Here is a 13,906-nt window from a genome sequence, read left to right as displayed (position 1 = left end):
AGATAAATAGGTACTGCAGTCCAAATTCAAAATATCAGAGAACGTTGTTTCCCCCGCCCCCTCCTCGACGCGTCCTCATCACCCCCAATTTTGGAAAGTGCTGCATACATGACATACCCAAATTAAAAAGGTTGCTGCTCATAAGTCATTCTGAATAGACACATAACCAACATATATTTAGAAAGCCAACCCTTGAGAGTTTACAGTTCAAGACTCAAAATTAACCAGACTGTTATTAACATTGAGATATACAATATAAGGGGTTAAGCGGGGGCTTTTAGGTTGTGTGAAATCTGCTATCTCTGACCAGTTTGTTTGCTCGTTTCCAAGGCTGCGATACGCTGTGTTTCCTACCAACTGGCATCCCGGGGTGTCGAAATACTATTGGGTGAACAGGCAGAGATCACACAGACCAAAACAAAACCCGACTGACAAAATAATAAGTAAAATAACTGGCTGTAGAAGTGTTTTTCAGAGAAACGAGTATGTGAACTTAATTGCAGATAGTTCCTAAATATCTGCAAACATATTATGGTATTTTTATGCTTTAGTAGAGTAAAAAAGTTACATACAGCACCTTTAACAAAGCTAGATAAATGCTATAAAAATTTTGTATTAAGTAATGTTACCATGTAAATGCATTGAAGGTGCAGTAAACTTTTGATTTGAAAATCAACTCTCAAACAAACACACCCCTACCCAAAAGAAACACACCCCTCCCTCCCTTCATTGCTCCTCCCCCCAAACATGAACATGCTAGTATGCAACAAAGGCAACGACTAACAGCTCAAATGATTATGGATGAATCAGCTGTGATTCAACAACAACAACAGCATATTTTGGTTCTGTAAAACGTCTCGGGTTACGACTGTTACCCTTGTTCCCTGAGAAGTAGTAAAGTCATAGTATTGACGCTTTGGGGATGCCTCTTTGCTATTGCGTCTGAAGCATGAAGCATGAAGCAAGTGTCTGAAGTCTGAAGCATGTGTGAAATCAGTCCAGTGACGAAACAGAACGTCACAGGCGGGTGACGTCATGATTAGGAAAGCATAAAAGCTTATCCAGTATGACTGGCGTTAGCTTCAAAAGAGCCAAAGCAAGTCAATCAGGAAGTATGACAGGGCGATGCAGAAAGATGTTCCCTTTCGAGTGAACTTGGGCTGCCTCATAGTATTGAAGCTTGCTATGGGAACGATAATACCCAAACCGCCATGCTTACAAGTACATGTCTGTGTGAATCCTGCGAGCACACCTAAGACAAGAGCACATTGTGAAGTCCAAATCATAAAATCTTACGAATGTGAGCGGAGAGGACCAGCCTGCCACCTGAAACCTCTCAATGACCGTACTTATAGCATCGCCAAAGAGGCCAGGAAAAAAAATTGTCTTTCTCTTAGATGTCAGACAGATGTAACCAGAGATGCCTCTCTGTGGCTGCCATAAAACGGCTGATGGCTCTGGCTGTCTCTTTGGTGGCCCGGAGAGACAAAACCGTGGCCTGACTTAACTCTTTAACTGCATCGGGCCCACCCCCTTGCCTTCGTCAAGGTCTCTTAGCAGGTCCCCCTGGTACATCTGCAACATGGCCATCATGTGCAGACACGCTCATCCAGTTTGTTTCTAGGATGAGCGCCCTGCTTCTCGGTCGACCAATTCTCGGTTTAATTTAGCCATGGCACCGGTTATTACTTGGGGGATAGAGATGGCGAGTTCTCAAAATCCCCCGCTTCGATGCTCAGCACATCCAACTCCTCATAGCTAGACAGCTGAAGCACCTGGCTCTCTCCCCGTGCGGAAGAAGCCACAGCACAGGCTTCCGATCCCAGCACGGGAGCGCTGGATCCCTGGAGGCCAAAGACTCTCTAAAGATCCCAGATGGAGAATTGCAGAGATTAGTTGAGTCTTGGGGTCAGAAAGCCTTAAAAAAAAAGAAAAACAAGAAGCCGCAGCACAGGCTTCCGATCCCAGCAAGAGAGCGCTGGATCCCTCGGTTAAAGGCAGAGAAAAGGCTGTCTCTAACCCCTTCGTGAGATCCATCTGCAATCACCAAACCCCACAATCTCAGTCGCCGCACTGCCTCAGCAGCAGCAGGGCCAGAACCATGGGGAACGCAAGCCTAAACACCCTCCTCAAAGAGTGCCAAGCGAGAGCGGAGCGTGCAAAGTGGTAGTCTTTCGCAGTGCTCACAGTCAGCCCCCTCGAGAGCTGCCTGTGCATGCTCCGCTCCGCTCCCAAACAAACAACACACAATTGTATAACACACCGTATCCCACGATTTAAATGCCTGTTTGCTCGCCATATTAATGTGAATTATGATTCTGCACTATATCGGGACAGACAACACTAAATAAGACACACAGTTTCAACACAGAACGCTTGCTGAGGCACAGAAGCTAACGGCGGTCATTCCGGATGTGACGTTCTGTTTCAACATTGGACAGATTGTAACTGTGGACTGAGTTTGTAATTTGTCAAAATAATCTTAATGTGTGTCTGCTTTCTGTTTTGTCCATCAATCAGTCTGGGTCCAGATGAGATGGAGATTCTGCTTAATTTCATGTACGGTGCCATCCTAGACTTCCCACCAGGAACAAATGTCAGGTAAGCACGCTCTGTAGTGACATTTCCTATCTTCCAATGTGATAAATACAAAAATCCAATGGCTTTGTCAGATTTTGCACAAATGTCAAGATGTGTGTGTGTTTGTCTCTGATCTTAGTCAGGTTGTGTTAGCAGCAGACATGTTGGGCCTGGAGGGGCTAAAAGATGTAGCCGAGATGGTCCTGACTCGGGACTACTGCCGCTTTTTTCCCAAGGTAAGACCAGAGGAAGGAGTCACGGCTTACACATTCAGTCTATTTGAGGTGAGGAGTGTAAATAGTCCTGTTAAACAGTGAGTCTGTTGTCAGATTGTGCCAATAGTACTATCATCTTGTCATTTATTACCCTTTAGGGAAACATTATGTGATTTGTATTTGTGAGCGAGTAAAGTCTGGGCATTGGTTCAGCTTTTGTAGAGCATTTAATTTGTCAGCCAAAAGTACATGGCCCTATCCCTCTGGTGGCTCCAAAAGAACTCCCTTTTAAGTTCCTCAGATGCAGTTTTTTTTTGCCATTTTTCTACTTCTCTTAGAATTACTGTACTGAAGTACTGCAGCAGACTCAACTCATGTTTACACAGTAACTGCAGATCGTCATGAATATTGGCTCTCTTATACAAAAGCAGTAGTGGGAGGCAGAGGAAGTCAGCAAGCGTTGTTTTTGACAGCCCTCTTGCAATTCGTGAAGGGCTGTTTTGTTTGTGCTTCGAGTCTCTCATTCTTACTCCCACCTTTCAAAAATGCTTTGAGACCAGTCCAGTTTGTGTCCTTTCAGCCGGTAATTTCATCCTACTATACACAGAGATGAAAGAGGAATGCATTCACTCCCCCTGCTCTTTCAAAATAATTAGCATCTGTTTAAGTCTAGGAAAGATTCAAGGTATGCTGAGGAATTAGCTTTCCCCCTAAAGAAATGAATAGTACTTTTAACAGATTTAGACTAGGGCTGTCAATCAATTAAAATATTATATTTACACACTACGGTTAAAAAATTTGGGGTCGCTAAGATTTTTTTTAGAAAGACGTCTCTTATGTTCACCAAGGCTGCCTGTATTTGATCCAAAATACAGTAAAAACAGCAATGTTGTTAAATATTTCTACAATTTAAAATAACTGTTTTATTCATTTTATATCTACTTCAGTAAAATGTATTGTATGCCTGAGATGATAAAGCTGAATTTTCAGCATCCATTACTCCTGTCTTAAGTGTCACACTTCTAAAATCCTTAATGTGCTCTTCTTACAGTTCTTATTATTATGAATGTTTAAACAGCGCTGCTTAATATTTACGTGCAAACTGTGAAACTGTTGTCAGTATTTTTTAATGAATAGACATTTTAAAAGAGCAGCATTTATATTGAAATTACTTATGGTCTTAACTGTCTTTACTGCTTTAATAGTCTTTACTGCCACTTTTAAATTTGAATGTGCCCTTGTTGAATAAAAGGTTTCATTTCTTCAGTTTATTTCAAAGCATTTAATGCATTCTTTTATATATATATATATATTGCAAATGCAATATATACTATAGCAAGAATAATTTAATAACAAAATGACATTGCTCGCACTTTATGGAGGTAATGTAGTATATATATATATAAATCTTATTACGTCTTAACACATAATTCAATAATTAGGTCCATAATGTAATGCTTGAATGCTTTTGATTCTATTTCACAAATTGTATATTTCTACTTTTTGCCTACTACATGTGTCAAAATGCAGTTTTCCTCTGGTGTTCACATTGACATTTTATTTGATTTACGGTGATTCACTCGTGGGTGTTATTTTACTCGTTTAGCTTTAATGACCATGCAATTTCATCATACAAAGAGTACCAATGGCTTTAATTTCCCCCTTATTATGAATGATATATAAATAACCCATAAAGAGGTATTTCTCCATTATTTACTGGTAATCAGGTGCTTTGCAATGGTAACTTTTGAATAAATAATCTGTGTTATCCAAAAGTTAGCAAATTGTAGCTTTCAGGAAGTTGTTCAAATTAAGAGTGATTTCAGTTGTATAAAATGAAAGTAAACTCACCAGTTCAGGTAGCTGAACTCTATACTGTAAATTAGAGTTCCAGGCTATTGAACCACTAAAGACAGTGAGATGAGGTGTGAATATCCCTCTTCTCATTTTCTGCAGCCTGTTGATGGAGTTCAGAGATCCATACTGGAGTGCCTTGCCATTACCCACTCTATAGGCCTGAACGATCTCTACAGCTCCTGTGTGAGGTGAGGCATTTTCTGCACTTCTATGGATGCTTTGCTTTTAATAATTTTCTGATTGTACTGCCCCGTTAGAGTTCTTTCCTCCATCTACTGTCATGTGCATACTGCACAGTGCAAATGAATCACTAAATAATAAATGACTAAATAAATCAATAAATAATACATGTTCCAAAATGCTTTCTATTTCTGAGGTTATGCTTCTGTCCAAATGTGGATGCAATCAGTTTTGCAGATATTTATTCAACATTTAAAACAAACCCATTTTTGAGGTCTTTTCAGTTTCACATCAAATGTTAATATTTGGCATAATTGTTTGACAAAAAACAACAAAAGTTTGACCGGAGTGGACGAGCATTTGCATCAAAAGAGCAAAGTTTTGTTTTTGGTGAGTGGGTGGATTTTGTCGTCAAACAATATACTGAAGGCTATTTTGCCAACTGCCTTTAAATACCAAAGACAAATAATCTTGAATATAGACTTGAATATAATCTTGAACACCAGATTGTTGTTAATACATACAGGAAAGAACTTATGAGGAAAGAAAAAGATTGCCGTCAAACGATAAAAAAAAATGAACTCCTTAATCATAATTTTTTCTGTGATTAATCACACCTAATATTAAAGTTTTTCATATATTTTTATATTGTAATAACTTAACATTTAATCTCTGAATTAATGTACAAACAACATAAAGACAGTATATTTAAAATATTTGATCTAACAGGTAGGAAATATCCAGAACTTCAATAAAGTAATCAAACACTTCATAGTCTTCACTGCATAATTTATATTAAAGCTACTAAAGTTATATAGTTAAGAACAGTGAGATTATGCTGTTTATACTCACTCGCACAGAATCATTTCTGTTTTTCTCAATACCTCAAAACATACAGTATGTGAGTACAGAAAAAAAAAAAAAACAAAAAAAAAAAAAACAATTTTACAAAAATTTCCACCAGGTCTTTATGAACATCTTTACCAAGTGTGGATTAAATTTCTTTCTTTCAAATAAATAGGGGGGGATGGGGGGTTTCTTCACAAAAGTAAGTAAATATTATTGCTGTGATTTATATAGCTGACAATAGGCAAGAGTCTCAAGCTCATTTGCCTATCTTGCATCCTATATTTCTCTAGTCAAGTCAAGTCAAGTCATCTTCATTTATATAGCGCTTTTAACAATGCAGATTGTTCCAAAGCAGCTTTACATTGATAATAGGAAATTAATGAATTTCTAGCAGAGCTGTTTGGCGCATGGCAGACCAACTGAAAAGTATTTGCACCCTGTATTGTACCAACAAATATTGACTTCGCTCTTGGTATATTAGACTGTTCGTCAACAATTTGTTCGTTTCACATTTAGTGTGAAAGGACGTCTAGACGGTGCAAAAAAGATTGATTTGAATGAAAAATTCTTTCCATCTTTAGATTGTGGTGGCCATGAAAAAAATATTTCCAATAAAATCGTTCCTGTATTTTACTCTAATTTTGTACTGGTAACAGAGATTCCAAAGATTCTTTGATTGAAAAAAAAAAAGAAATCTTTGACCTTTAATCATTTCGTACCATCACCATTACTTAATTACCCAACTCTAAACTCAGTGCACTGCGGTAAACCAGCTCAGGGAGGCGTGTGAATGTAGGTCGGGATTTTTCCAGTGCCTCAGACACAGAAAGAGAGAGACTGTGTGTGTGTGTGTGTTGTTTCTCTGATGTGTTGCCGCCGCCTCGGCTGCGGGTAGGAGGGTGAAGAATCACGCATCAGGATCTGATGGTTTAAGACCAGCGCAGCACTGCTGCTTTCAGTTCAGAGCCAGTCCAGCATCAGCTGAACCTACTGTCCTTGTGTTACTAACCTAAATATTTGGGAGATTCAATCCAAAAATAAAAATTATTTTGTTGCACACATATTTTTAGCATGAATATTTATCAATATTTGGGCTGCTCTTTGTTATACTGACACAAATGAATGCTGATACACTCCAAAAAGGAGAAGACGACACAATAAAAGTGCTACGACTTGTGCACTATATTCCAAGTCTTCTAAAGCTGCACAAAAGCTTTGTGAGAGGAACGTTGTTTTTTACTGATAACTGCATTTGTATGTCAGTAGGAATTGCTAGGAAATAATTTTTGACTTTTGCTTATTAGTATAGGATTTTAAAGAATGAATGAAAACAGCGTACGCTCATGGATGTACGTTTCAATCCACAGATGGGTTGCTGAGCATTTCGTGAAGTGCTGGTCAGAAAGGAATTTTGCCTTCCTCCCTCCAGAACTACAGAAAGATTGCCTTAATACAGTCAGCAAAAACATGGTGTGTAAAATATGTTTTCTATTTTGGTGGGGACTTTACACTTTGTTTGTATTTTGAGCTAATAATGTTTTCTGACCCCCTAATCTTACTGTAAAACTATTTCTCACAATTACTTTTTTGCATTAAGACAATATTTTAGTATTTGTATACTGTATGCTGTTTTCCTCATGGGAAACAACATAGACAACCATTTTTGTTCACTGTCTTTCTGCTGCTGTCTGCAACTAATAGCACAATAAGACATTGATGAGATAAGCTGTGGCCTCTGTTTTGAGGATGGCCATTGACTGAAGAGCAATTATAGGTCTTGATTTGTGTGTGGGTGTGTGTCTGTGTGTGTGTGGCAAAGCCTCAAACAGCTCATTAACTTCATCCATAGTCTGGCAGTCCCCTAAATTTCCCACTCACACAGACCTAGACCTTCAGCAGCTGCCAAGTGTAGTTGTAACATTGGGTTTTCCCTCTCCTGACTTCCAGCCTTGATGTAAACCACCGCTGAGACATATTGGATTACACTTGGAAATTTGCAGTCACTAACAGTGCTGCCACTGTGTGGAAGATGGATCTATGAATGAGAATGTGTGTTTCTGATTTCCAGACGGTGCAGAGTGTCGTATCTGTGCTGAGTGGCTGCGAGCAGCTGATCGGGAGCCTGCCGGAGGTCAAATGGGCCAAGCAGGTGCTGAGTCTGGCCAGCGAACTGCAAGAGGAGTGTCTGCAGATGATTGTCACACACCTGGCCCAGGTCACACACACCGCTGCCTTCCACGATCTCCGAAGGGTACGACCAATCGATGAAGTTTAGACGTAAGATATAAGATGTCTTGTCAGCTATGACCGTCAGACGTGTACCATTTCAGAGAGAGGAGTTTACACGTGACCCCACTCTTCTGAGGAAGGTGTGCATAGCTGTGCGGGAGGGTGTTACTGTGGAGAACTGCTGTGACCTCTTTACTGCTGTCAATCGGCTGAGTGGTGACCCGAGTGAGGTAGACATTATCACAGAAGACCAAGCCAATCAGGAGGAAGTGGAGGTAAACAAAACAGGACACTAAAAGCCAGCATTTCATTACAGCTCATTTAGGAAATTAATCATTTATTTAAACTGATTTTAACAGAGCCTTTTAATCAGTCATTGCAATAAAGCTGAGGTCAGTTTAACACATTAATTTAGTGTGATTTATCATATTTATTTTAATAGTAAAATGTTTATATTAATTATAAAAAGTGATGCAATATATTATAAATATTATTAATTATATTATATTTCTCCATCGGATTTTACAAAGATATTGAGACGTTATCTTTTATCTAAACAAACACGCACACCATGAGAGGCCATGACTATATTGTGAATGCAGTCACAGCTAAAGGATATTGTTAAGCTATCTTTCCATTATCTCTGACAATCACATACGATTGTTGCATTTTGGCAACTTTTCCATCACTTATTCACCAAGGTAAAATGATACTGAATGTATGATTATATCCACACAAAGCAAATAACTCTGTTTAAAAGAAATAATTATAAAATAATTATTTTGGACATAGTTATTCATAATGTTTAAATAATTACGTTTTAGTGCAAACATATTGGTACTTTTCACCTTGCTTTTTTTTAATAGTTTTGATTCAAATACATCACATTAGGATATGTCGCACATGTCACACTTTTGCATATGGTCTAACTGCAAAAGTTCAACTATTTCGACCCACCCGAAGCTCAAATCTTATCCGAAAATAACGTGTATTCTTATGGTCAGAGGAGTACCTGCAACCCCTTCAGCCTTGACTATATTAAAAATATACCACAGCCCAGGATGCAGGGTTCGAAATGAGGGGGGTCTGGGTCCCGGACCCTCCATAAGTCATTAGGGACCTCCCATAAGAATTTATTTTTGGATTTTGGGGGGTCCCCGACACATATATTTTAACATTAAAAATAATTGTGAAAATTATAGGTCTTTAGTGACGTTTTATATTTATAACAGTAATTCATTTATTTCCTAGCGCGAGGCAGCAATCAGGGCAGCTATTAGCCGAGAGTTCCTATACAGCGTCATAGATTGTTGTTGTGGTGCTCCCACAGACACGCACTGTAGCTGAACGCGGCAAAACGAAACCTCACAAAGAGTGAAATCCTGTAAGTTCTTCGATTATATTTATATCTCTATAATTGCTTACAGTAAAATATTAGGAATTCGAGTTCCTATATCAAAAGTTGCATTAACTAGATACCCAGTGTAATGATTAGAAGAGGACGTTTGTCAACGTTTCTTGTTAGCTAAGTATGTGTATGAAACCAAATGATCTGCCAGCTAACAGCAGACTATGGAAGCTTGTTTCTGCCACAGAGTGAAAAATAAAAAAGGTAATTCTGACTTTTTATCTCAGAATTACGTGATATAAAGTCGCAATTGCAGGTTATAAAGTCAGAATTGCGTGATATAAAGTCGCAATTGTGTGTTATTAAGTCAAAATTGCGTGATATAAAGTCACAATTGCGTGTTATAAAGTCAGAATTATGAGATATAAACTCCCAATTGCGAGAAATATACTTGAAATTCTGACTTTTTTTCTCAGAATTGCATGTTTATATCTCGCAATTCTGACTTTATAATACGCAATTGGGAGATATAAAGTCAGAATTGCATGATATAAAGTTGCAATTGCGTGTTATAAAGTCAGAATTGTGAGATATAATTCTGAGGTAAAAAAAAAAAAAGTCTGTCTTTTTTTTCCCTTAAAATTGGACTTAAATATCTCACAATTGTTAGTTTATATCTCACAATTCTGAGAAAAGATGTCAGAATTGTGAGATATAAACTCGCAATTATGTGTTATAAAGTCAGAGTTGCGTGATATAAAGTCGCAATTGCGAGAAAAAAAGTCAGAATTCTGACTTTATATGACGCAATTGCGACTTTATTTCACGCAACTCTGACTTTATTTCTCAGAATTGCGAGATATAAAGTCAGATTTGCATTAAATAAAGTCGCAATTGCATGTTATAAAGTCAGAATTGCGAGATGTAAACTCGCAATTGTGAGATAAAAAGTCGCAATTATCTTTTAAAATGTTTTATTCAGACTTAGAGGGTTACCTGTTAGATTATAGCCACTTCTCCAGACACCACTACAATACTGGACCTAGCCCAAACCATGAAAAACATCCCAAGACCATTATCCCACCTTCAACACTTCAACATTGCTCCATATAATTTTGCCTACAGTATATAGTGTTGCAAGGTAGTCTTCAGAATTTTTAATAATTTAATAATTAAATTTTAGGGGACCCCCCAAGAGTCCTAAGTCATTTCGAACCCTGCCCGGATGCATTATTTTATAACACGGTTACATAGTTTTCATTCAAACATTTGTTTTATTAAAGTCCCTCTGTAGTCAATTATTTTATTAAATAAAAAAATTGTCATGCCTTAAAATAGCTTGAATGAACTCTACACCCTTGCCTCATTTAGTATACGCAGTTCTATGAATATGCAAATTAGCCCCGCCTCCACTCACTCACACCAGCTCAGAGATCCACTCATTGATGATCACAAGTTGACATGATTGGTTACAAGGTAGTTGTACCAGCGATTTCAAACCGTTTTTGAGAAAAACTTTGGTTCACTGCAGTTTTAAGGAGAAAATACTCAGCAATGGTGTTGACTTATGAATTTACACATTTGTCTAAGCATATTTAAAACACCACATAGACATATAAACAACATTAAAGCTTGATTTTCACCACAGGGGGACTTTAAACAATCCAGGATCAGAACTGTCTGTTGTATTATGGTCAATATATTAAGTAAATGTGAGGAATACATAATTAGAATTCATCTTGTATGGATTTGCATATACAAAGACGTTTACTTTTGGATTTATTCTGGAATTACAGTATGCACATATGTTTTTAATTCTAGAATCTCATTTCCTATTGAAACAGGATATTCAAAGTATGGTGGCACTTCTGTCCATTGCGTGTTACATACCAGAATTGTGGTTGGATGTTTGGATTTAAGTTGTTGTAAAAGTAAAAGGGATTTGTGACATTGACTGAAAAGAACAGCCATTTCAGTTATTAATTTTTCATACTAGATTGAAGACAACTTTTTTTTTTTTTAAGTTAGGATAACATGCACTAATAAATATATGCATTAAAAGTACATGTACATTTTTATTTAATCTTTTAACTGAAGCAGTGTTGTAGTTATTAATATACTTGATGAATAGATCCCATATGCTTCATCATGCATGCCTGCAGCATTGGGTCTGCTGAGCACTTTCCCGTGTGTTTAATGTACAAAGTGCTTCATTTGATCCTGGGATTTAAACTCGCTATAATGTACGTGGCCAGGCCTGGGCCGGATTACTGTAAAGTGACACTACAAATAGAAAAGCTCATAGTAAACAACCTCCCCTCTCATGCATGCTTATGGTCTCGCTCTGTCATTTTATGTTTTTCTTTATTTCTCTCTGGCCATCACTGTCGCGTCCTGTCTCTTTGTGATTTAATTCACATCCCAGGGGAAATAGCGGAATGGATTAGTCTGAGAAAGACCAAGAGTCATGGGTGTGGCCATGTCTAATCTGGCTCTATGTCCATTATAGCGGGAAGCAGGGAGGGGCAAGGCGAGAAATGAATTGCGGATGGAAAGACTGAGGCAGGATCTGAAAAATACAGGGGTTCTTTTTTTTTAATGAACATTCGATGCAGAAGGCGTGAGCACAAGCCTCTGCTATTGACATCATCCATTTAGCTGGAGAGGATCCTGTTAACTGTAGAGGGAGGCAACGGCAATCGTTGCCAAGACAACCAGCCTTTGAAGCAGCTGCGGATTCGCTCCTCTTCTCCTGCTGTTGTATCCACCCTCCCTCCTTCGCTCTCTCTCTTTCTCTGACTGACTCTCTCACTCATTCTATCCCTCTGGTAGCCATTCAGGCGTGAGCTGTGTTTGCTGCGCACGAGGCTCTGGACCTTCCTGTTTCAGTCCTTCTTTGCAGTGCGGCACACTCAAGGATGGGACACTCTACAACCCAGATATCGGGAAAAAATACTTGCAGGTAAGGAGGCGAATGAGAAAAGGTAAGACTTTAGCAATAGCAAAGGAAAGAGGAATGGAAATTAAATATAAATAATGTGGGAAGAGAAGTACAGAATAAATTAGAGGAGAGAGAAGAACATAAGGCAGCAGTCAGACTGTGCTTGTGTGGAGGAGGAAGGGAGTGTTATTTTATTTGTTTATTTATTTATTTATTTTAATGGTCCAGTGCAGTGATGAAGAGCCCTCCTTTGCATAGATAGTGGACGTAGCCAGTGCTGGTGAGAGAAACCCTGCTGGATAACCTCCAGCTCCTGTCAGCCCATCAACACAGCCATCATAACGGATCTTTTTAATAGGATCCTGTGATGCTTTGAGCAGTAAGGCTAGAATACTCCAAACACATCAAAACATTATTTCCAGAGGGGGCTGGGGAATGGGGTCCACAATTAGATACAATGGATTTTGTGTTGTTCTATTCTTCAAGTGGAAACATATATGCTTGTGCATAAATTATGCATTGCTTTGGGTGTCAAGATCATGCTTACATTCTGCTTTCTAAAGATTCCACCACATATGCAAATGTGGTGCCTCATATCCAAAGCATTCGCTGTGCAACAACGAACACAAACACTCAAGCTGCATTCCTTCACAGGAGATATGTGATCCATGATTTGGACTGTTTTCTGGCATGACAGCAGTGAAATCAGAGCTCAGTTGTATTGCTGGGAAGAAAGGCTAGATCTTTAAGGTGATATTAAGGATGCTGTGAGATGATCAAAGGCTAGATCTGCGCTGTCTCTATCTGAGATGAAGGAGTAGGAAATCAGTGGCTCTCTGCAGAGCTGCACTGCCTATTTTACTGATTGGGGTTGTGACTGATTGTAAGTGTGCAAGTATGTGCGTGTCTGATTGAGGAAATGTTTAGCAAATGTTGATTATGCAGGAGTGGATGTTCTAATTAAACTGAAGCTGTCTGTAATCTAAAATTAGTTTTTATTTTCTTCCTCCCTCCGCCAACCCTCTCAGCTGCTCTTGATAAAGGAGACTGCAGAAGGCTTGGAAAAAAACCTGTGCTCACCAGCTCTCAGGTGATCTTTTATTCTGTTACTTATTTTGGTGAAACTGTGAGAAATGTTTGGCTATAGACAGATAAATTGTCCCAGGGTGATTAATCAGCCAATATTTAATCATTTTGAGATTGTCTGCATCAACCAATATACAGATTTATTTTTTTTTCTTTAGTAAATGTATACAAATAAATTCAACAAATTGTATTGTGTATTCATTCGTATTATTTCAGCCAACCTACTTTCTAGATATCTGTATCAGCATCAGCCATTAAAAAACCAATATCGGTTGACCACTTAAATAATGTGATTTTCTGGCATAGGCTCTTGCTGTGAGTTCTGATTTTGTAAGGTTTTCTTTTACTGATAGACAAGCTGATTGAACTGACATTAAATGGGTGTTAGATGAGTGCGGCTAGACTTACCTGAGCCGCAGCTGAATGTGAGCTCACCTACACACCTTAAGGTTGATTCAGGGAATCTGTGCTGCAGAATTACTGATCCTGAAAACATAGTTGGATTTAAGAATGGTGTTCTTTAAGAGGATGTGAATATCTGTTTATTTATTTTTATTTATTTTTTTGTATTGTATTTTTGTACTTATTATTGAGCTATAAAAAAAAAATATATATATATAT

The 13,906-nt window shown here is 38.3% G+C and overlaps 1 protein-coding gene across 1 annotated transcript in view; it reads left to right on the top strand.

The window, feature by feature from the left end:
• The window catches only part of btbd8 (BTB domain containing 8), a 34,934-nt gene that overhangs the window by 14,319 nt on the left and 6,709 nt on the right, over positions 1-13,906 (top strand). Inside the window, exons 7-14 of the mRNA XM_084425592.1 lie at positions 2,521-2,601; positions 2,720-2,816; positions 4,752-4,840; positions 7,049-7,151; positions 7,750-7,932; positions 8,012-8,185; positions 12,091-12,220; positions 13,228-13,289. Of these exons, the coding sequence (XP_084281718.1) occupies positions 2,521-2,601; positions 2,720-2,816; positions 4,752-4,840; positions 7,049-7,151; positions 7,750-7,932; positions 8,012-8,185; positions 12,091-12,220; positions 13,228-13,289 (919 nt within the window). The remainder of the gene's footprint in view (positions 1-2,520; positions 2,602-2,719; positions 2,817-4,751; positions 4,841-7,048; positions 7,152-7,749; positions 7,933-8,011; positions 8,186-12,090; positions 12,221-13,227; positions 13,290-13,906) is intronic.

Source organism: Rutilus rutilus (genome assembly GCF_951802725.1).
Source record: "Rutilus rutilus genome assembly, chromosome: 12".
NCBI classification, from domain to species: Eukaryota; Metazoa; Chordata; class Actinopteri; order Cypriniformes; family Leuciscidae; genus Rutilus; species Rutilus rutilus.
This window is presented reverse-complemented; position numbering and strand designations above follow the sequence as displayed.